The sequence below is a fragment of the Bubalus bubalis genome, chromosome X, assembly GCF_019923935.1.
Source record: "Bubalus bubalis isolate 160015118507 breed Murrah chromosome X, NDDB_SH_1, whole genome shotgun sequence".
NCBI classification, from domain to species: domain Eukaryota; kingdom Metazoa; phylum Chordata; class Mammalia; order Artiodactyla; family Bovidae; genus Bubalus; species Bubalus bubalis.
The window spans coordinates 105466087-105490667 of record NC_059181.1 but is presented as its reverse complement, the minus strand read 5'-3'; the positions used below and the strand labels follow the sequence as shown (position 1 = coordinate 105490667).

Genomic DNA, 24581 nt, shown 5'->3' with positions numbered 1-24581 from the left:
AAAAAAACAAAGATAAAGACCCTAAAGGAGTCCATGATTGAATCCATCTCCACCTCACTAGCGGCCCAGCCGGAGCCCAGTGCCCCAGAAGAAGAGGAAATGGCCTACATATGTGCTATTACAATGGCCTGGGACGTTCTGAATAAGAATGGAAATTTCACTCCAGCAAGAGTCACGGGTGATCCAGAGTCCAAGATGCAGTCTCCAAGGAGACTGCAAAAGCAACATTGTAGAAGGTGTCAGAAGCCCAAGCGGGGCCTATGAAGGAGTGTGAGGAAAAGCAAAACTCCAAATCACCCATGGTACCTTCAGAGAGGGAGGATGGCCCATATGGGGACAAGCCACAGGTATGCACACCCATCACCCCGATCCCAAGTGAAATGCAAACAGTGTCATCTCAGAGCTCTGGGGTGCACCCAAACTTCCTGTCACTTTCAGAAGATGACCATGAGAAAGAGGGCAAGGAAAAGCAGGACACCTCAAAAGTTATGTCCTTGCCCTGTACAGTGAAGGAGGTGGGTGTAGATGTTAGAGGTGAACATGTGCTTCCATCACTTACACCGGGTTTCATCCTCACTGTGCCCAAGGCTCCAGAAGAGGGGGTGCACAACACCTGCCCAAAGTCCCTGGCTGTGTCCCCTGAACGTGCTACCTCCTCAGTGAATGTTGACCCTGAAGAGGGCACCTGCAACTCAGGCTCGGAAGATGCAGAGGCATCCTCCAATGCCCCTAACCTGGGCCTGCGTTATTCACTCTGCCTAGCAAACAGAAAAAGGAAGCTGCAGGCCCCAGGGTGTGAGGAAGAGTGGCAAGAATCTCAACCCTCAGCTGGCTCAAAGGCTATTAAGCCCACCAGTGCCATCAAGAAAGGCGGGGGCAAGGAAGTGGGACAGCTGACAAGCATGGCGTTCCCAGAGGAGCTGTGTCCCATTGAGAGAGGAATGCTGGTCTGGTTTAAGTTTCAGAATCACCCATTTTGGCCAGCTGTGGTCAAGAGTGTCAGCCCAACCAAGCAGACCGCAAGGGTGCTTTTGATTGAGGCCAACATGCCCTGTGAGAAGAGTGGCATTCAAGTTCCTCTTCGAAGGTTGAAGCATCTGGATTATAATGGCAAAGAAAAGCTAATGAAGAGAGCCAGCAAAGTATACGGGGCAAGTGTGAACTGGTGTTTCTCACTGATTTCCAGCTACAGAGAAGGGCTTGTTCGCGGGTCTTTTGTGGGCTCTTTCCTGGACTATTATGCTGCTGACATCAGTTAGCCCATGAGGAAAGCCATCCAGGAAGGAGATCTGCAGATGGATTTCCCCAAGGTGAATTATTCCAACCTGGAAGATTCTGAGGAGGAGACCCCTGTGGCTGCAAAGAGGCACTGCAAGAGAATCTTCCCTGACCGGATGAGGGCTGCTTGGGACCGAGTCAATGAGAAGCTGGTAGACTTCATCGTGAAAAGAAAGGGGGCCGACCCGCATCTTCTGGACATCGTCAAAGGCAGGAAAGAATCCAGGTGGCTTGAATCATTTATGAATTCAGAGAGGTATGTGATCTGCGTTGAAACATACCTGGAGGATGACGATCAGCTAGATGCCGTGGTAAGACATTTACAAGAAATCTACAAACACATAGACAAGAAAGCGCTGGCTCTGACAAGAGATGACCCAGTGAGCTTCCTTCTGGAAGTTCTTCTGCCAGAAGCAATCATTTGTTCAATTGCTATAATGGATGGATTGTACTACAAGGAGGCAGAAGCAAAGTACCGGCAAGGGCCACCTGTGCGTTACCAGGAAAAAGAACTATTTGATAAGGAAATCTTGACGAAAATAAGAAAGAGATCAGCTGAGAGGTACAAGGCTAAACTCTCCCCCTGTGCCCAACAGGGCATCGGGCAGGCTTCTCAGCCACACCATTAGCAACAATCCCCGTCTGTATGAACTGCACAAGCCTCCCACTCCACATGGCATGTAAACACTTTCTGGAAATCCGAGGCCTCAGGAACACACTTGAATTCACTCTGGATCCATCTCTAGCACCTGCGAGTGGCATGGTCATCATCAGTTTTTTCTTCCCCAAACCCTCACACCACTAATTTGTTAAATATTGTAAACAGCTGTATTTCCCTCTACTTGTCCAGATGTGTAGTTTTCCAGATATTTTTACGACATGGCTTTTGACTCTATGTCATATTTTAAAGGTGGACATGCATTCTTTTATTACATGAAAAAGCCCCTGTATTGGATACTAAGCAGCAATCGTGTTTAAGATCTAAGGCATGTTTCATACAGAAAAGCCACATGAGTTTGCCATTCCTCCTGTGGCACATCGGTATCCACAATTGATTGGATTCCTCCTTAAGATAAACCCTGATTTTTCCCTGCCATGCTTATCCATTTGGAAAAAAATCCCTGAGAGATGAAACCAGTGACAGAGATGTTTCCTGTATACTACCACTACCTTCCAGTGGTTCTTGGAAAAGCAGCCTGAAATCCAAACAAAGTTAATGGGTGATCCGCATGTGGTCCATGTGAGGCTGAATGAAACTTTTCGTGCAGTCAGTGTTTTGTCAACCCCTGCAAAAATGTTCACCCTTGGCTTCCCTGAGATTCCATTTGTGGGAGCTGCTCTTCTTCAAAGGCTGAATGGTTTCCCCAAATAGACAGACTCTTGGCTGTCTTCCTATATGACAGTGACTGGATCCCCTACATGCCATCATCTGTCCCCTTGTGGAAGATGACTACAGCCATCGTAGACTCAAGTTGACTTGTCTAGACCTGGAGTCCAGGCTGACTGCTTCGAGCCCATCTAGTTGGCATAGATTGTAGCAAAGCAGGCGCTTTGCCCTCATCGACCCATGTCCTCCCAAAAATTGCAGTCATTTGTCCCAAACCAAGCAAGCTTGTTCCTTTGACTTTTTCATCAACTAGCTCCGAGAGGTTCCAGCAGTGTAAGTGCAGACGCGTAAGTCATTCCAGGCTGCCTGAGCAGTAGGTGGACCAGGAGGGTCTGGGAAATGGGTAACAGAAAAGTCTCCATTCAGCTAAACATGGCTGCTGTCAGAGTACAGTGAAAGGTAGTTTAACAGGTAAATTCTGAAGCTCATGGATTGTTATCCTATCTGGAAACAAGATTTCATTATTACTATTTTTTTTTTTTTTGGAGAGGAAGAAAAGTGTTAGAAAAGCCAGTTTATTTTGTAAAACCCAATAGGAAAATAAACATTAAAGATTTAACGTGAACCTGAGTGTGTTTTTGTTCTTAGAATCAACTGTCACTGCCCCAGGTTCAACTGAGTTCAGTTCAGTCGCTCAGTTGTATCCGACTCTTTGCAACCCCATAGACTGCAGTTTGCCAGGCTTCCCTATCCATCACCAACTCCCGGAGCTTGCTCAAACTCATGTCCATCGAGTCGGTGATGCCATCCAACCATCCCATCCTCTGTCGTCCCCTTCTCCTCCTGCCTTCAATCTTTCCCAGCATCAGGGTCTTTTCCAATGAGTCAGGAAAAAACTTTAGCCCCAGGTTATGGGGATAAAATTACATGCCCATGTGATTTTTTTTTTTAATTTGCAAAGGGGAGCTGTCTTGATTCACAATAAAACCATTGTGTCTTTCACCTCAAACTTCTGCTTCATCACATTTCAGATTGTACATAGTTGGAATGTCTAAATAATACTCCTCCTCCTCTAGGAGGAGTTCAGCCTCCTCCTGGCCCACATCACCTGCATGTGCCCTTATCCGTTAGCAGCAATGAGTCTATTATCCAATGACTCTTGCACCTATGTTTCTCCTTAGCACAAACAAATACATATTTACTTATTCATTCTCAGCCCAGGTCATTCAATTCAGTGCTAAACCACACACAATCCACACCCGGAGTCCTGCACACCTGGTTCCCAGTGGCTTGTGGTTATCTGCTACTGACCACATCACTTGTGTGTGCTTAGTCACACAGTCATGTCCTACTCTTTGCAATCCCATGGACTCAAGCCCACCAGACTCCTCTGTCCATGGGGATTCTCCAGGCAAGAATACTGGAGTCAGTTACCATGCCCTCCTCCAGGGGATCTTCCCAACCCAGGGATGGAACCCAGGTCTCCCAAATTGCACACGGATTCTTTACTGTCTGAGCCACCTGGGAATTTCTAAGTCCAAGGAATTTGAATATGATGAAACACTAAAATTGTGCTGTAAAATTATATTTGGAAGCTTGGAGTCTTCGTCAATTCCAAAGCTACCTGGAGATTTCAAAAGCCATCTTTCAAGACCTTAACCTTGCACATGCCCCCTCCATGACCTTGGTATGGCAGGTTCGCTGGAGATTGCTGCCAGCATTGACCTGGCAGAGTTTCAAACATGTTGCTCAGTATCACTCTGCCACTGAGACTCAGATGCAGCTTTCATGGTCCCACCCTTGCGAGTCTGATTTGGGGATCTGGGCTGAAACATTGGCACCTGCATTTTCATATGCCACATGAAGATCTGGATGCTGGAGGTGCCGGCTGCCCTGTTTCATCTGAGATCAGCCATGGGATCAGTGTGTAGACTCCAAGGTGCACGGAGCTCACTGAGCCTCCAACTTCCAGGGTCGCACAGCTCAGAGTCTCCAGACTAGCCTTTCTGACCGAGTGGTGACTGACAGCCCTTCCCATCATGCCCCCAAGCCTCCCAGCTCCTGGCCCCGCCCCCATGCACAAAATGAGGCGAGCCCAGGCACCCCAAGACTGAGGCAAGATCCAGATGGAGTGGAAGCAGATCAGGGCTTTCCGTAGCTCTTCTGAGAAAACCATAAGGCTTCTTCCCACAAGAATGCTGCAAGAGCGCTCCCTCTAGGAGGTGATGTTGGGCACACGTGGAAGGACAATCACAGCAGTGAGGGAAAAGAGCGAGAGAAGCGTGCCCACCAGGATGTGGGAGAGATTGTTTCCCCATAATCTCACGTCCTAGCTCTAGCCCAAGAGCACATCTCATGATCTCCATTCTACTGATGAGGAACCAAAAAGGGAAGGGAATGATGTTTATTGGGGCAAAACGGGTAATCACCAAAACAAGTCAACTGAGCAAGAGAACTTGTTTGAGTGAGCCCAGTTCCATATTGAGGGCAGTCACATGGAGAAGGGTGGGCAAGAGAGGGTGTCCCTTCCCCTCTGCTGAGGGCTGCATGAGACCCCGCCTGAATGTTATACACACACTGTCCTATCCAAGCCTGCCTAAACACCTATCAGGGAGATATCTTTACTGTGGCCACCTTAGAGTTGATGGAAATGGGATTCCAAAAGGTGAAGAGTATTGCTGGGGGTGACAAAGCTGATAAGAGGTGGGACTGGGCTTAGAATTCAGTCACATCAAACTCTGTATACTAAAACCAATGCTGGGCTGCTGTGTTTTTAGAAGTTTCTTCCCTGTCAGAACCACTTGGAGAGTTTGTTAAAGTTCAGAGTGCTGGGCTCCATTCCAGAAGTATTGAAGAGGAAAATTTAAAACTTACACCCAGCTAGAAATAACTAAATACTCCTTCTGCTTCTGTAACTCAGCTTGCTCCTTGCAAAGTCACGTAAGTTATAACTGTTTGGGAAAATGGAAACTTAAAACAATGCCAGGAGCTGCCTGCTTAACCACGTTTGTTTGTGTAAAGGTCAGGCACCCCCCCTCCCCCACTGTGTCCTAACAGCTCTTCCCACTTGCATGAAACCCCTGGTTTAAACTAGCTTATTAACAGTCAGCACTGCCACTACAGTCTGATGTCATGCACTGTCTATAAAACCTTTGTAACGCTTTTGTTCAGTGCTCAGAGCTGGAAGTGTTAACTCCTCTGGACCTACTGGTGTAATAAACCTGAGTTCTCCAACACTCCAAGTGTGGTGCTTGTTTTCTCGACCATCAGACTTCTTCAACAGTATGGAGGCTGAGGATTTGCATTTCTGAAACTTTCCAAGGATGCTCATGTTTTGGTTCCTAGACCTCTACCTCCTCTCACAGCCCACCCTCAGCACTGGAGCAGTGGTGCTCTCAATACTGGAGATCTAGTCCTGCTTCCATGCTTTCAGACACTCCCTTCACCCCATCCAGAATGTTGCCTTCCTGGGTCACCTTAGAAAAATTCTCCAGGTCCACCCATCAGTCAGTTCAGTTCAGTCGCTCAGTCGTGTCCGACTCTTTGTGACCCCATGAATCCCAGCACGCCAGGCCTCCCTAGAAGACTGCTTTCTCTGATCTGTTCTCTATCTGCAACAATCCACTCCCACGTCCTGTTGCTACTCCTTGTAACAATGACCTCATGGTTTTGTGTGTTATACTTAAGTTTGTCTTTATCTGTCCTCCATGCTGAGTTCTTAATTTTCCAAGGGAATGGCCTTGTCCTGTTTATCTTTTTATGCCCAGCTGCAAGTAGAAGCTTACAGAAATGCTTGTTCACAAACCCATTCCTCCACACTGCTAACTTTCAGGTCCCTCCATAGCCCTGACCTAACCACTGTTTCATTGTGATCTTTTGCCATTCCTTCGACTCCCCAGTGCTGCTCCAGATTGCTTTCCACCCAGTAACAGCATCAGATAGTACAGGGGGAATGACTGCATCCACAAATGTAAAGTATGATTAATTATAACAATGACCAGCTTCAGTGTAATTAATAAATATGTTTTCAGGACCCAAGAAGTACGAAGTAACACTGCAGTTCTCAAAGCAGAGTCCAGGGAACCCTGGGAGTCCTTGAGACCCTTTCAGCTGGAATCTACAGGATCAAATCTCTCTTCATAATGCTGCTAAGATGTTTTTGCTTTTTGCACTTTTTCCCAAGGGTAAGGTGGAATTTCCCAGAGGCAACCAAAGTGTGATATTGTGACAGACTAAAGTCAGACAGACATGATTTCCCAGCTCTCTCACATTAAGCCATACATCAAAGAGGGTTACAAAAATGTAAAGCAATGCCGTTCTTTCCACTAACTTTCATCTGTTTTGTATAGATTTTTTTCATAGAGTATGTTATTCATGTTAACATGCAGTGGCTTTATTACTGTCATCTTTAAATCAATAAATAATATTTTAATTTCTCATTTTCAATTTTAATACAGTAAATATTGATATTTATAACCCACATAAAGAAGAACTCTTTGAAGTTCTCGATAAATTTTAAGAATGCAAAGGGGTCCTGAGAACAAAAAGTTTAAAGACTGATTTAATTTGATGCTCCACAATGGAATGAAGTAAAAAATTGTATCTTAGGTTATTGGGGTGGCAGTCTTCACTCTTTTAACAATGATTTTATGTTTTTTTTTCCTCTTAATGATAGGACAGGTACCACAGAATTCAAATTTAGGCAGGCAAGCACAGAAGATTTTTGTAATCCATGCAAAACATCAGATGTTTGCACTAAGTTTCTATGATTTAACTTTTAAATTTTTCTTTTTTTGTTTTTATGTGGGAAAGATATACATTAATAAATGAAATATATGTGTGTGTGTCAGTCCCTCAGACATGTCCAACTGTTTGCAACCCCATGGACTGTAGCCCACCAGGCTCCTCTGTCTATGGGATTTCCCAGGCAAGAATACTGGAGTGGGTTGTCATTGCCTTCTCCAGGGGATATTCCCCACCCAGGGGTCAAACCCAGATCTCCCATATTGGCAGGCTGGTTCTTTAGAACTGAGTCACCAGGGACAATACCAACATATGCTTTAGGGGGAACTCAATTCAACCTAGCACAATAGACAATGGCACAAGTTAGAGAAATTATACATAAAAGAAGTATGACTTAAAATCATGGAGCTCAAATCAAAGAAGCTACTTCCATATTTCAGTCTATGATAAGAAAGAGGTGAGGAGGTTATCAGACCAAAACCTTAACTTCCTTTATTGTATTGTTGCTCTTTGTCACCATGTGCTTGGAAATGTGACTTAAGAAACTGGGTATTCTGCTCTTAAGTTTCTTGCTGGACCTCACAGAGGCCAGGAGTGCCTACTGGTCTGGGGGAGCCCATTTACATTCTTTTAAGTCAGTCCATTCTTGCTTAGATGATGCAGGTGGGAAAAATGATCTGGACCTACAAGTTTTAGAACCAATTCCAGTACGTTGTGCCAAAACTCTTGGATAGGAGAAGGGATACAGAGGGAAAGAAAGAAGAAAAGTCGAGTCTTCTGAAATTCTAAACCCTTCTAACCTTGGGACCTCGAGGCCATTTAAAGATGCAGCTTGCAGTGATGACAAGCGTTGCTAAGAATGAAATGAGTTTGGTCAGTGAATTTAAGGCAGGAGATCTTGTAAAGAAAGACAAACGAGGGCAAAAACACTGCCAAATTGTTGTGGTGAGTTGAGCCAGGAAAACTGTTGCAAGTTGACCAAAGGGAGCCCAAAGACTGAGGAGGGCTGAGCCCAGCATCCACCACTGCATGTGGCCTCACTGATAAGAAAACCACACCCATGGGCAAGAGCTGCACTTACCTAATCCAGCCTCATGTACCCTATAGGTACATAGAACTTCTACTGTGGCTCAGCTGGTAAAGAATCCACCTACAAGGGGGGAAACCTGTGTTCGATTCCTGTGTTGGGAAGATCCCCTGGAGAAAAGAACAGCTACCCACTCCAGTATTCTGGCCTGGAGAATTCCATGGACTGTATAGTCCATGGGGTTGCAAAGAGTCAGATACAGCTGAGTGACTTTCACTTTCACCCCATTGATACACATTTAGAAGCTTAAAATAGTGCCCTTTTATTATGCACAGCTGTCCAGACCTGGCCTAGCTTCCAAGGCTGCACAGAGAGTGTCGACTGGCTGGGGTCTTCCAAATTGCTTTGTTGCCAGTCTTGACATGTAATCTCAGCAGTTCCCTTTGCAAACAGTGCAGTTAGCTGCCTCCCTCCTTTTTCTTTTTTTTTTAATTTTATTTTATTTTTTAAACTTTACATAATTGTATTAGTTTTGCCAAATATCAAAATGAATCCGCCACAGGTATACATGTGTTTCCCCATCCTGAACCCTCCTCCCTCCTCCCTCCCCATACCATCCCTCTGGGTCGTCCCAGTGCACCAGCCCCAAGCATCCAGTATCGTGCATCGAACCTGGACTGGCAACTCGTTTCATACATGATATTTTACATGTTTCAATGCCATTCTCCCAAATCTTCCCACCCTCTCCCTCTCTCTCAGAGTCCATAAGACTGTTCTATACATCAGTGTCTCTTTTGCTGTCTCGTACACAGGGTTATTGTTACCATCTTTCTAAATTCCATATATATGCGTTAGTATACTGTATTGGTGTTTTTCTTTCTGGCTTACTTCACTCTGTATAATAGGCTCCAGTTTCATCCACCTCATTAGAACTGATTCAAATGTACTCTTTTTAATGGCTGAGTAATACTCCATTGTGTATATGTACCACAGCTTTCTTATCCATTCATCTGCTGATGGACATCTAGGTTGCTTCCATGTCCTGGCTATTATAAACAGTGCTGCGATGAACATTGGGGTACACGTGTCTCTTTCCCTTCTGGTTTCCTCAGTGTGTATGCCCAGCAGTGGGATTGCTGGATCATAAGGCATGTCTATTTCCAGTTTTTTAAGGAATCTCCACACTGTTCTCCATAGTGGCTGTACTAGTTTGCATTCCCACCAACAGTGTAAGAGGGTTCCCTTTTCTCCACACCCTCTCCAGCATTTAGTACTTGTAGACTTTTGGATCACAGCCATTCTGACTGGTGTGAAATGGTACCTCATAGTGGTTTTGATTTGCATTTCTCGGATAATGAGTGATGTTGAGCATCTTTTCATGTGTTTGTTAGCCATCTGTATGTCTTCTTTGGAGAAATGTCTATTTAGTTCTTTGGCCCATTTTTTGATTGGGTCATTTATTTTTCTGGAGTTGAGCTGTAGGAGTTGCTTGTATATTCTCGAGATTAGTTGTTTGTCAGTTGCTTCATTTGCTATTATCTTCTCCCATTCTGAAGGCTGTCTTTTCACCTTGCTAATAGTTTCCTTTGATGTGCAGAAGCTTTTAAGGTTAATTAGGTCCCATTTGTTTATTTTTGCTTTTATTTCCAATATTCTGGGAGGTGGGTCATAGAGGATCCTGCTGTGATGTATGTCAGAGAGTGTTTTGCCTATGTTCTCCTCTAGGAGTTTTATAGTTTCTGGTCTTATGTTTAGATCTTTAATCCATTTTGAGTTTATTTTTGTGTATGGTGTTAGAAAGTGTTCTAGTTTCATTCTTTTACAAGTGGTTGACCAGGTTTCCCAGCACCACTTGTTAAAGAGATTGTCTTTAATCCATTGTATACTCTTGCCTCCTTCATCAAAGATAAGGTGTCCAAAGGTGTGTGGATTTATCTCTGGGCTTTCTATTTTGTTCCATTGATCTATATTTCTGTCTTTGTGCCAGTACCATACTGTCTTGATGACTGTGGCTTTGTAGTAGAGTCTGAAGTCAGGCAGGTTGATTCCTCCAGTTCCATTCTTCTTTCTCAAGATAGCTTTGGCTATTCGAGGTTTTTGTATTTCCATACAAATTGTGAAATTATTTGTTTTAGTTCTGTGAAAAATACCATTGGTAGCTTGATAGGGATTGCATTGACTCTATAGATTGCTTTGGGTAGTATACTCATTTTCACTATATTGATTCTTCCAATCCATGAACATGGTATATTTCTCCATGTGTTAGTGTCCTCTTTGATTTCTTTCACCAGTGTTTTATAGTTTTCTATATATAGGTCTTTAGTTTCTTTAGGTAGATATATTCCTAAGTATTTTATTCTTTCCGTTGCAATGGTGAATGGAATTGTTTCCTTAATTTCTCTTTCTGTTTTCTCATTATTAGTGTATAGGAATGCAAGGGATTTCTGTGTGTTGATTTTATATCCTGCAACTTTACTATAGTCATTGATTAGTTCTAGTAATTTTCTGGTGGAGTCTTTAGGGTTTTCTATGTAGAGGATCATGTCATCTGCAAACAGTGAGAGCTTTACTTCTTCTTTTCCAATTTGTATTCCTTTTATTTCTTTTTCTGCTCTGATTGCTGTGGCCAAAACTTCCAAAACTATGTTGAGTAGTAATGGTGAAAGTGGGCACCCTTGTCTTGTTCCTGACTTTAGAGGAAATGCTTTCAATTTTTCACCATTGAGGATAATGTTTGCTGTGGGTTTGTCATATATAGCTTTTATTATGTTGAGGTATGTTCCTTCTATTCCTGCTTTCTGGAGAGTTTTTATCATAAATGGATGTTGAATTTTGTCAAAGGCTTTCTCTGCATCTATTGAGATAATCATATGGTTTTTATTTTTCAATTTGTTAATGTGGTGTATTACATTGATTGCTTTGCGGATATTGAAGAATCCTTGCATCCCTGGGATAAAGCCCACTTGGTCATGGTGTATGATCTTTTTAATGTGTTGTTGGATTCGGTTTGCTAGAATTTTGTTAAGGATTTTTGCATCTATGTTCATCAGTGATATTGGCCTGTAGTTTTCTTTTTTTGTGGGATCTTTGTCAGGTTTTGGTATTAGGGTGATGGTGGCCTCATAGAATGAGTTTAGAAGTTTACCATCCTCTGCGATTTTCTGGAAGAGTTTGAGCAGGATAGGTGTTAGCTCTTCTCTAAATTTTTGGTAGAATTCAGCTGTGAAACCATCTGGACCTGGGCTTTTGTTTGCTGGAAGATTTTTGATTACAGTTTCAATTTCCGTGCTTGTGATGGGTCTGTTAAGATTTTCTATTTCTTCCTGATCGAGTTTTGCAAAGTTGTACTTTTCTAAGAATTTTTCCATTTCTTCCACGTTGTCCATTTTATTGGCATATAATTGTTGATAGTACTCTCTTATGATCCTTTGTATTTCTGTGTTGTCTGTTGTGATCTCTCCATTTTCATTTCTAATTTTATTGATTTGATTTTTCTCCCTTTGTTTCTTGATGAGTCTGGCTAATGGTTTGTCAATTTTATTTATCCTTTCAAAAAACCAGCTTTTGGTTTTGTTGATTTTTGCTATGATCTCTTTTGTTTCTTTTGCATTTATTTCTGCTCTAAATTTTAAGATTTCTTTCCTTCTACTAACCCTAGGGTTCTTCATTTCTTCCTTTTCTAGTTGCTTTAGGTGTAGAGTTAGGTTATTTATTTGACTTTTTTCTTGTTTCTTGAGGTGTGCCTGTATTGCTATGAACTTTTGCCTCCCTCTTGATGCAGATCACCTTATGCATTTTTCATGGAATGCACCTCCATAGCAGATATCAAAAGAGCTGTCTGCCAATTAAGTAAGATTTCATTGCCAGTCCCTGTTTGCCTCTCCAGCCTCTTTTGGTGTGCCAGGAACTCCCAGTACACATGCATCATGGCCCACATGAATTTCCTCTCTGATAGACTGGCAACACTTTCTCCCCTAGTGTCCCACTCTTTAACCCTGGCTGGGCCTTGAAGACCAAGCTCAGAACACTTCTTGTCCAGAGAGTCCCCGTAGATTCTCCCCAGACTGAGTCCCATGTCATCAAAGCTGATCTTCCTTGGGCCTATGCACACACCCCATGGTAAGTACCCTCAGGCCCAGGTGCTTTGTGCTGCTCGAACATAGGACTCCAATGCCTAAGAGTCCTAAGGAGGTGCCCAGCCCTTAGTGCTCAACAAGGGCAGTTGTGTACCTGCCACCACCACCTGTATCAGGATGCCTTTCCTCCAGCACTGACCCTTTCTCTCTGTGTGCCCAGATGGTAGCACTGGTGTTGGCCCTACCAAGCAGAGCAGCTACCCCAAGCTGTGAGTAAACAGGCCAGCAACAAACAGCCCCCATCTTTTAGAAGGAATGCACTGAGTATGGAGCCCCTTGCTGGTAAACAAGGAAAGAAAAGTACCCCCAGTGTGTGTGGTTCAGTTGCTTCCCCGCCTGTTCCTGGGCATGCCCCTTCCAGGATCTCCCAGAATCCACTTGGGCCACTCTGCCTGTCAGCCATCAATCACCCTCTGGTCCCTCTAAATCAACGGATTGGCCTGGCATGGTTTGCAGAGAGACAACCAAGGTAGGGGGAGGGAGAGAAATGCACACCTCCCACCCCTCTCAGGGGCCCTTTCCCACATGGCCAGGCTACTTCTTCATCCATTCTCAGAGCAACTCCCTCTGGGAGGAGTCAGGACTCAACCCTGGGCCAACTCCTTGTCAATCAGACAGCAGGGATGCAGAAACACAAATGGATACACACGTGTTCCAGCTCGTGTCCACCAGGGCAGGGGTCTGGTGAGAAAACGGAGTGACTGGACAATCCTGCCCTTCCTCCAGTGCCATCTTAACCCCAGGGCAACTCTACACCTGAGAACATGCCTGCTGAATTGCCCAGAACATTTGTACAATGGTCCTCAGAGTGGCGTGGTGGAGGGCAAAAGCAGGAGGGCTGAACCAGACCAGGCAACAGGGACTTCTGGGAGTTTGCTCCAGCTGCTGTTGTCATAAGGTAACATGCAATGGTTAGGCGGGAAAGTGGTCCAGAGTGACCTCACTGTGCTCTTGTCTTTGTTAGTGGAGGGGACTGGGGGTGCTGCATGCGGCCTTTCCCCTGTGACCTCAAGTACTGGCCCTGTGTGGTGACCCCAAGCCCTGCACAGATGTGACAAGAGGATGCACACAAGGAAGGGCTCTTTGGCACATGTGTAGGGTGAGTAGGAAATGGCAACCCACTCCAGTGTTCTTGCCTGGAGAATCCCAGGGATGGGGGAGCCTGGTGGGCTGCCGTCTCTGGGGTCACACAGAGTCAGACACAACTGAAGTGACGCAGCAGCAGCAGCAGGGTGAGTAGGGAGAAGCGGTGACCACCAATGCAGCTCACAACCGCTTCTGTGTACACCGCTGCATGCTGACTCAGGAGCTGTGGTGGCCTCCAGCATAAGGAAATCACCTGTTTTTAAATCTCATTCCATGCATGTCACTCTTTTGAAGTGGACACCTCAGTGGCATTTAGCACATTCCCAGTGTTGTGTAGCCTCCCCTCTGTCCAGCTACAGGATATTCTCCTCCCCTCAAACAAGACCTCATCGGCATTAGGCAGTTCCCCTACAAATCCTGCCAGGCCCTGCCAACCACTACTCTTTCGTGCTCTGTAGATTTACTTGTTCTGAACATTTCACATTAATGGAATCAAACAATATACTGCATATTTCACCTGGCGTCTTTCACAATGTTTTCAAGGTTCATCCATTTTGTAGCATATATTGGTACTTTTTAAATTCTTTCTGGTTGAATAAAATTCTGTTGTGTGGATAGACTATATTTTATTTATCCTTTCATCAGTTACTGAACATTTGGATTGTTTTCAGTTTTCATGTCTTATGCATAATGTTGCTATGAACGCCTTTCTGCAAGTCTTTGTGTCAACATATTTTCATATATATGCCATATATATATTTCATATATATTTTGACATATGTATATATATGTGTGTCGACATATATATTTGTGTCAACATATATTTTCGTAAGTACCCTTGCGTAAGTACCTAGGACTGGAATTGCTGGGTCTTATTAAACTCTATGTTTAACTTTTTGAAGAACTACCAGACTGTTTTCCAAAATGGCTGACCATTTTATGCTCCTACCAGCAGTGTATGAATGGTCCAACTTCATTGCATCCTCAACAGTACATTTATTGTTCATCTTTTTTATTCCAGACATCCTGGGGGGTTATCTCACTGTGGTTTTAATTTTTGTCTCCCTAAAAACAAAGGATGTTGAGCCACTTTAATCTTTAATCCATTCAGTCGGACACATAGCAACTGAACAGCAACATTTAATGTAATTCCTGATAACACAGGATTATACCTGCCCTTCTTTTATGTCTTAGTGAAAGTTGCTTAGTCGTGACCAACTCTTTGTGACCACATGGACTATACAGTCCATGGGATTCTCCAGGCCAAAATACTGGGGTGGGTAGCCTTTCTTTTCTCCAGGGGATCTTCCCAGCCCAGGGGTTGAACCCAGGTCTCCTGCATTGCAGGCAGATTCTTTATCAGCTGAACTACAAGGGAAGCCGTTCTCTATGTCTTATGTCATTTTTATTCCACTGTTCCTTCATTATGCCTTCTTTTGTGTTAAATAGATCACTTCTATTGTACTATATTACACTTTCTCATTTTTTTGTTTGTTTGTTTGTTTTTTTTTTTGTAAATCTTTTGTTTATTTTAATCGGAGGCTAATTACTTTACAATATTGTAGTGGTTTTTGCAATCCATTCACATGAATCAGCCATGGGTGTACATGTGTTCCCACCCTGATCCTCCCTCCCACCTCCCTCCCCATCCCATCCCTCTGGGTCATCCCAGTGCACCAGCCCTGAGCACTCTGTCTCATGCATCAAACTTGGATGGGTGATCTATTTCACATATGGTAATATACATGTTTCAATGCTATTCTCTCAAATCATCCCATCCTCACCTTCTCCCACAGAGTCCAAAAGTCTGTTCTTTACATCTGTGTCTCTTTTGTTGTCTTGCATATAGGGTCATCATTACCATCTTTCTAAATTCCATATATATGTGTTATTATACTGTATTGGTGTTTTTCTTTCTGACTTATTTCACTCTGTATAATAGGCTCCAGTTTCATCCACCTCATTGGAACTGATTAAAATGCATTCTTTTTAATAGCTGAATAATATCCAATTGTGTCTATGTACCACAGCTTTCTTATACATTTGTCTTCTGATGGACATCTAGGTTGCTTCCATGTCCTAGCTATTGTGAACATGCTATGATGAACACTGGGGTACATGTGTCTCTTTCAATTCTGGTTTCTTCGGTGTGTATGCACAGCAGTGGAATTGCTGGGTCATAAGGCAGTTCTATTTCCAGTTTTTTAAGGAATCTCCACACTGTTCTCCATAGTGGCTGTACTAGTTTGCATTCCCACCAACAGTGTAAGAGTGTTCCCTTTTCTCCACACCCTCTCCAGTATTTACTGTTTGTAGACTTTTGGACGGTGTTATGAAGACCTACAAGACCTTTTAGAACTAACACCCAAAAAAGATGTCCTTTTCATTACAGGGGACTGGAATGCAAGAGTAGGAAGTCAAGAAACACCTGGAATAACAGGCAAATTTGGCCTTGGAGTATGGAGTGAAACAGGGCAAAGGCTAATAGAGTTTTGCCAACAGAACGCACTGGTCATAACAAACACCCTCTTCCAACAACACAAGAGAAGACTCTACACATGGACATCACCAGATGGTCAACACTGAAATCAGATTGATTATATTCTTTGCAACCAAAGATGGAGAAGCTGTATATAGTCAGCAAAAACAAGGCCGGGAGCTGACTGTGGCTCAGATCATGAACTCCTTATTGCCAAATTCAGACTTAAATTGAAGAAAGTAGGGAAAACCACTAGACCATTCAGGTATGACTAAAATCAAATCCCTTATGATTCTACAGTGGAAGTGAGAAATAGATTTAAGGGACTAGATCTGATAGATAGAGTGCCTGATGAACTATGGACGGAGGTTCCTGACATTGTACAGGAGACGGGGATCAAGACCATCCCCATGAAAAAGAAATGCAAAAAAGCAAAATGGCTGTCTGAGAAGGCCTTACAAATAGTTGTGAAAAGAAGAGAAGTGAAAAGCAAAGGAGAAAAGGAAAGATATACCCATTTGAATGCAGAGTTCCAAAGAATAGCAATGAGAATAAGAAAGCCTTCCTCAGCGATCAATGCAAAGAAATAGAGGAAAACAATGGAATGGGAAAGACTAGAGATCTCTTCAAGAAAATTAGAGATACCAAGGGAACATTTCATGCAAAGATGGGCTCAGTAAAGGACAGAAATGGTATGGACGTAACAGAAGGAGAAAATATTAAGAAGAGGTGGCAAGAATACACAGAAGAACTGAACAGAAAAGATCTTCACAACCAAGATAATCACGATGGTGTGATCACTCACCTAGAACCAGACATCCTGGAATGTGAAGTCAAGTGGGCCTTAGAAAGCATCACTATGAACAAAGCTAGTGGAGGTGATGGAATTTCAGTTGAGCTATTTCAAATCCTGAAAGATGATGTTGTGAAAGTGCTGCACTCAATATGCCAGCAAATTTCGAAAACTCAGCAGTGGCCACAGGACTGGAAAAGGTCAGTTTTCATTCCAATCCCAAAGAAAGGCAATGCCAAGGAATGCTCAAACTACCACACAATTGCACTCATCTCACACGCTAGTAAAGTAATGCTCAAAATTCTCCAAGCCAGGCTTCAGCAATACGTGAACCGTGAACTTCCTGATGTTCAAGCTGGTTTTAGAAAAGGCAAAGGAACCAGAGATCAAATTGCCAACATCTGCTGGATCATCGAAAAAGCAAGAGAGTTTCAGAAAAACATCTATTTCTGCTTTATTGACTATGCCAAAGCCTTTGACTATGTGGATCACAATAAACTGTGGAAAATTCTGAAAGAGATGGGAATACCAGACCACCTGACCTGCCTCTTGAGAAACCTATATGCAGGTCAGGAAGCAACAGTTAGAACTGGACATGGAACAACAGACTGGTTCCAAATAGGAAAAGGAGTACTCAAGGCTGTATATTGTCACCCTGCTTATTTAACTTATATGCAGAGTACATCATGAGAAACCCTGGGCTGGAAGAATCACAAGCTGGAATCAAGATTTCTGGGAGAAATATCAATAAGCTCAGATATGCAGATGATACCACCCTTATGGCAGAAAGTGTAGAGGAACTAAAAAGCCTCTTGATGAAAGTGAAAGAAGGTTGTGAAAAAGTTGGCTTAAAGCTCAACATTCAGAAAACTAAGATCATGGCATCTGGTCCCATCACTTCATGGAAAATAGATGAGGAAACAGTGGAAACAGTGGCTGACTTTATTTTTCTGGGCTCCAAGATCACTGCAGATGGTGATTGCAGCCATGAAATTAAAAGATGCTTACTCCTTGGAAGGAGGGTTATGACCAACCTAGATAGCATATTCAAAAGCAGAGACATTACTTTGCCAACAAAGGTCCGTCTAGTGAAGGCTGCTACTGTTTTTTCAGTAGTCATGTATGGATGTGAGAGTTAGACTGTGAAGAAGGCTGAGGACAGAATTGATGCTTTTGAAGTGTGGTGTTGGAGAAGACTCTTGAGAGTCCCTTGGACTGCAAGGAGGTCCAACCAGTCCATTCTAAAGGAGATCAGTCCTGGGTGTTTTTTGGAAGGAATGATGCTAAAGCTGAAACTCCAGTACTTTGGCCACCTCATACAAAGAGTTGACTCATTGCAAAAGATTCTGATGCTGGGAGGGATTGGGGGCAGGAGGAGAAGGGGACGACAGAGGATGAGACGGCTGAATGGCATCACCGACTCGATGGATGTAAGTTTGAGTGAACTCAGGGAGTGGATGATGGGCAAGGAGGCTTGGCGTGCTGCAATTCATGGGGTCACAAAGAGTCGGACATGATTGAGCTACTGAACTGAACTGAACTGAACTGAGACTTTTGGATGTAAGTTTGAGTGAACTCAGGGAGTGGATGATGGGCAAGGAGGCCTGGCGTGCTGCAATTCATGGGGTCACAAAGAGTCGGACATGATTGAGCTACTGAACTGAACTGAACTGAACTGAGACTTTTGGATAGCAGCCATTCTGACTGGCATGAAATGCTCCCTCACTGTGGTTTTGATTTGCATCTCTCTGATAATGAGTGATGTTGAGCATCTTTTCATGTATTTGTTAGCCATCTGTATGTCTTCTTTGGAGAAATGTCTGTTTAGTTCTTTGGCCTATTTTTTGATTGGGTCATTTATTTTTCTGGAATTGAGCTGCGGGAGTTGCTTGTATTTTTTTGAGATTAATTCTTTGTCAGTTGCTTCGTTTGCTATTATTTTCTCCCATTCTGAAGGCTGTCTTTTCGCCTTGTTTATAGCTCCCTTTGTTGTGCAAAAGCTTTTAAGTTTAATTAGTTCCCATTTGTTTATTTTTGCTTTTATTTCCATTACTCTGGGAGGTGGGTCATAGAGGATCCTGCTGTGATTTATGTCAGAGAGTGTTTTGCTTATGTTTTCCTCTGGGAGTTTTATAGGTTCTGGTCTTACACTTAGATCTTTAATCCATTTTGAGTTTATTTTGGTGTATGGTGTTAGATAGTGTTCGAGTTTCATTCTTTTACAAGTGGTTGACCGAGTTTTCCCAACACCACTTGTTAAAGAGATTGTCTTTTCTCCATTGTATATTCGTGCCTCCTTTGTCAAAGATAAGGTGTCCATAGGTGCATGGATTTATCTCTGGGCTTTCTAATTTGTTCCATTGATCTATATTTCTGTCTTTGTGCCAGTACCATATTCTTGATGACTGTAGCTTTGTAGTATAGTCTGAAGTCAGGCAGGTTGATTCCTCCAGTTCCATTCTTGTTTCTCAAGATTGCTTTGGCTATTCAAGGTTTTTTTGTGTTTCCATACAAATTGTGAAATTATTTGTTCTAGTTCTGTGAAAAATACCATTGGTATCTTGATAGGGATTGCATTGAATCTATAGATTGCTTTGGGTTGTATACTCATTTTCACTATATTGAGTTTTCTTATCCATGAACATGGTATATTTATCCATCTATTTGTGTCATTTTTTAATTTCTTTCATCAGTATTTTATAGTTTTCTATGTATGGGTCTCTTGTTTCTTTAGGTAGATTTATTCTTAAGTATTTTATTCTTTTCGATGCAATGGTAAATGGAATTGTTTCCTTAATTTCTCTTTCCAGAGTGGTGATTAAGATGCACTGCTCACATGGGACAGTACACTCACCAAGCACCTGGTCGCCTGAGCCTCTCATCTCTTTTACTATATTTTTGAGTTATTTTCTTAGTGGTTCCACTGAAAAATACAGTTCAAGTCCTCTGCCTTCCTTCTGGAGTATCTCCCTTCCCTTGCCCCATCCCAGCCCCAGGTTATGAGTCATGGGTGGGAGTCACTGGGTCTGAGGCTACAGCAAAGGCAGAGAGTGTGGGTGAAGGGACAGGACTGGGTCCTGCTTGCAGAGCAAGGATCCTGGAGGAAGGTGTGAATCCCACCGGGTGGAGAAAAAGAAGTGGAGAAAGAGGAATGTAGTGTATATGGGGAAGGACGGAGGGCCCTTCCAAGGAGTGACAGGGACTGCATGGAGGATGCCCCTGGGCCTAGCTCTCTTCTTTGTGACCTTCGGGATAGACCCTGCCCTCCTGCACACCTGAGCCCTGTGCCCAGCTTAGAGATGCACCCGTTGGAGACCTAGGAGATGGAAGAATTGTCCTGAGCCATCAGAGATATACATGAGAAGCTTGGGTGGTGGGGGCGGGGAAGTGCCCTGGAGTTTGTGCCCAACAATGCTGAGGGCCTCCAGGGACAGAGTATGTTCTTGGCTCTGGGTCAAGGAGGCACAGTTCTAGGAACATCAAGTACAGCTGAGGCGGACAGGAGCAACTTGTTTCAAACCACACGGGTGCTGCAGCTGAGGGCAGCCACCCACAGTGTGGCAGGGGCACAGGGTCTGGAAGGCATGTGTGGGCAGTGTTTAGGCCCTGTTCGCCCCAAGGCCCTGCTGTCAGTCGGAGCCTTCCCTAGGCCTCCCCCCAGGACCAGTCCTGCCCTGGGAAAGGCCTCACAGGCCCCAGGATGTGGTGGTCAGAAGTATCCCCTCAGTCAAGCTCAGCCCAGCAGGGGGAACTCCCACCCCTCACCCCCACCACCTTCTTGTAGAGCTTCATCTTACCCCATCCCCAATGGTCCCAGGCCCCCTCCAACTACAAGACTAAGCCAGGCCCTTTCTTGGCCCCTTCCTTGGCCTCTACTGTGGAGCCTGACTCCCGAGATGGGTGGGGTGCAGGTGGGGGCCAGAGTCTTCCCTGCCTGCTGTGCAGGGCACACCTGCACCACCTCACCCTGGGCCCCCACAGAGCCCAGGCACTGGTCACTACATCCTGTGGGCTGAGGGCAGCTGCAGCCTGACATAGCAGGCCAGGGAGGGCATGGGACCCTCAAGGTCAGGATCGGGGGTCACAGCCCATATCTACAGGCCCCCAGCTGACATGTGCTGTGCTGTCCGGAGCAGGGGCTCAGGTAGATGAACTGAATGCCTGTCTCAGCTCCACCTGAGCCCTCTGCTGCTCTTTTCCTTCCCATTTTCCATTTTCTGCAGGACCTGGCCTCCCTCACTTGTCCTCACACTTGGATGGGGCATTCTTGTGTGAAACAAGCTCTCCCTGCCTGAGAGCCATCCAGGCCGTGTGCACAGAGCACAAGGAGACAAACAACAGGGTTCTGAGGATGGGAGGGGTGAGAGCCCAGGGGATGCTGGAGAGACATTGCAACACCTGCCCCAGAAGAGGCAGCAGCAAGACTGGCTGGAGGCATGTGGCTGGCCACAACAGGGTCTTGCCTGGGAGCAGGCAGGAGCAGAAGGCCAGGGGACACCACCCTCTTATCACCACTAACAATGTGCCTCACAGCCCTCAACTGCATTTTTGGATTGTTACTTCTAGCCATGTGCCTCCAGCCAGTCCTGTGGCTGTGTTTCCAGGGCCTGGGCCATGCAATGTGTGGCCCTGGCCTGGAATCCCTGTGCCTCCCAGGAAAAGCTGGGGCACTTTGGACAAGTCTGTAAACCCTCCTGTCCTCAACAGGAGCAGAAGGGTCCTAACAGTGCCCACCTCCCCCTAGGGCTCCTCTGAGGACTCAAACAGTGACTGCGGCCCCAAGGGGTCAGCCCATGTCCTGGTGCAGAGTCAGTGCTCAGAGATGCAAGCTGTTGGGTGTGGGGCTGACTCTTCTCCCAGTCTCTAAATCCTTCAGCATCTAAGTAGTGGTGCAGAGCCATTAGTACCAGGTTTCTGCTGTCCCTTATTTGACCAGATGGCATTGTGGGTCTCAGGCTGCCTTGTGGGAGTGCCAAGGAAGGCACTGTGATGAGCAGTGCACAGAAGCACAGTGTGGTGGGCATACAGACAGGGGATCACCCCATTACAAGGCCCAGGTGGGCATGCACTAGGACACCTGGATCTGGCCTCAGGGGCAGGGTCAGGGTCCAGTCCTCAGCAGCACAATGTGTCCTGGGACAGAGTCCCAGGTCACAGGGTTCTCAATGGTAATCTGGGCTGGATGGCAGCTCTAATGGAAAGAAATTGGCCCCAGTCATACACGCTCTGGCATAGGGAAGCAATCTGCTTAGGGGCTGATCTTCCATCTTTGTGATGGTGACCAGGTGCTGGAGGATAGGGAGATATGGCTTTCTATTGTGAGAATGGGAGCCATGAGTTTGAGCCCAGGTGGGTAGCTGGGGAAGAAACAGGGCACCTGAGGTACTATCGGGCCCAGTGCTCATGGGAAGGACTCCCACCCAAGCCCAGGGACAGCAGGCTCAGAATCTGGAGATAGGCCCCGCTTCAGCTCAAGGAGGAGGAGATAGGCTCTAGAGCAGGATGGTGGCCTTGAGAAGGGATGCACCCCCAAATGGTGAAAATCTGATAGCAGAGCCAGCTCCCGGTGCAGGGCCACATCCTGGCCAGGGAGGAATGTCAGGTGCACAACTCTGGGGACCCCCAGCAGCCAGGAGGTGTGGGTCCCTCTGCCAGGCCTGGGGAAGTGTCTCCAGATTGTCTGCTTTTGAACCTTGCCTACTGGCCCTAGGCAAAGGAGCCAGTGGGTACGGGGGTTGGGGGGGAGGATGGGCCCTGGGGTAGGGAAGGGGTGGTCCCACTGAACAGGCAAAGGAAAAAGAAGAGCCAGTGGAGGGAAAGTGCAGTTCCTCTTTTCAAATTATCCCCCAACCAGGAAAAGGCTGGGAGGGAGTGGTCCCCACAGAGCTGCCAGTGATCCTAGAGCCTGGTGTCCTACCTGCTGACCCTGCCCTCCACCCACATCTAACCCACTTATTCCTGGGGGCTCCCCAAGGTTCCTGGGGACCCAACCAGCCACAGTCCCTGCCCTCAAGTCTCTGTCGCTCAGCTCTCGTCTGTCCCCTCCTTCCCACTGGTTCCTGGGAGTGGGTTGGGGTGTCTCTGCACCACAGTGTTGGGGGGAGCTGCTCAGAGAAGAACACACACACATCTCCAGGAGACCAAGCAGAACTTGGCCTAAATCTGCAGTGAGGAAGCACGTGCTAAGCTGAGGACCCGGGACCACAGTGGGGAACTCAGACCTGCTGAGCCTATTGACCCAACGAGAACCCTGGGGGGATTATCTCCACAGCCTCATCCTCATTTCCAGGCTCCTCTGGAATGGACTTGAGCCCCTCCTTGGGGGCTGGTCTCTTCCCCTCCTCAGCCTCCTGGTCTCCTGCCTCGGGGAGACCCTCTGGCTCCCAGCCAGGACTTCCTGGGACCACCAGGGAATCCCTTCACATCCAGGCAGTGGTGGGACCCAAGGGGCTCTGTACCTCCTGCCTCACCTGTACCTCCTGCCTCACCTGCAGTCCCTTTCTCTGCAGCTTCTACTTCATGTGCACCTTCTTCCTCACCTGGGGCTCCTATCTCACCTGACTCCTCAGCCACTGCTCATCTCTGGATCTGTGCAGGGAAATTGGGCCTATCCTGTGACCCAGCATCAGGGGCCTGGGGCAGGCAGACAACATCCCAGGCCCCCCCACCTTGCCTTCTTCCTACCCTGGGGCTCCTGTGACTTATTTCACCTTCAGCCCCCACTGCCTGTTGAGGAAGAGATCCAGCCCCTGCCTGGGGTGCCTGTGGTAATTCTGGGGTCAGGTCACCTGCCCACTTTTTCAAAGTCTGGGATCACTGCCTATGGGATGTGGAGCACACTCCAGAGGCTACCTTTGAGCCCTGGTCAGAGCCTCAGGGATGCACAGCCCAGGGGTGTCCCAGGCCCTCTGTACTAAGGCCACCGTGTGCTTCCCAGTGTCCCAGGAGAGCCCTGGCGGATGAGGGACAAAGGCCTTGGGGTCTCTGTGCAGGGCCAATGGCTAGATCGGGAGAGCATTTGAGGTGTCAGTCAGTGTTGGCGCCAGGAGACCTGCTTAAGGGAGGGCTTGAAGTGGCAGGGCTTGGAGCCTCCAAAAGCAACAGGTACACCCACTGGTCCTCCAGAGCAAAGTGGCCTCCATCAATAATGGTCCCAATTGTGAGGGATGGGGTGCTGGAAAGAGGACCCTAATAACAGGCCCCACCCTACACTCATATTCTGCCCTCAAGAAGCCTGGAGTCTCTTAAGCAGACACAAGTTGGCTGTTTCCAAGCCAGGAGCCCCATTACACCTCCTTACACTTGAAAGCCTGACCCAAGGCAGTCACTGCATTAGAAATGTGTAGGCTTCGGGTTCAGTCAGTTCAGTTGCTCAGTCATGTCCAACTCTTTGAGACCCCATGGACTGCAGCTTTCCAGGCCTCCCTGTCCATCACCAACTGCCAGAGTTTACTCAAACTCATGTCCATTGAGTCGGTGATGCCATCCAACCATCTCATCCTCTGTCGTCCCCTACTCCTCTCGTCTTGAATCTTTCCCAGCATCAGGGTCTTTTCAAATGAGTCAGCTCTTCACATCAGGTGGCCAAAGTATTGGAGTTTCAGCTTCAACACTAGTCCTTCCAATGAACACTCAGGACTGATCTCCTTTAGGATGGACTGGTTGGATCTCCTTGCAGGCCAAGGGACTCTCAAGAGTCTTTTCCAACACCA

At 45.9% G+C, this 24581-nt stretch overlaps 1 protein-coding gene across 1 annotated transcript; it reads left to right on the top strand.

Moving 5' to 3' along the window:
- Positions 1 to 299: 299 nt before the first annotated feature.
- On the top strand, positions 300 to 1907 carry LOC102413608 (PWWP domain-containing DNA repair factor 3B-like). Its single transcript, XM_025275941.2, is given in 1 exon segment — positions 300 to 1907. A coding segment is annotated over 1 exon segment (1608 nt).
- The last annotated feature ends 22674 nt before the right edge of the window (positions 1908 to 24581 follow it).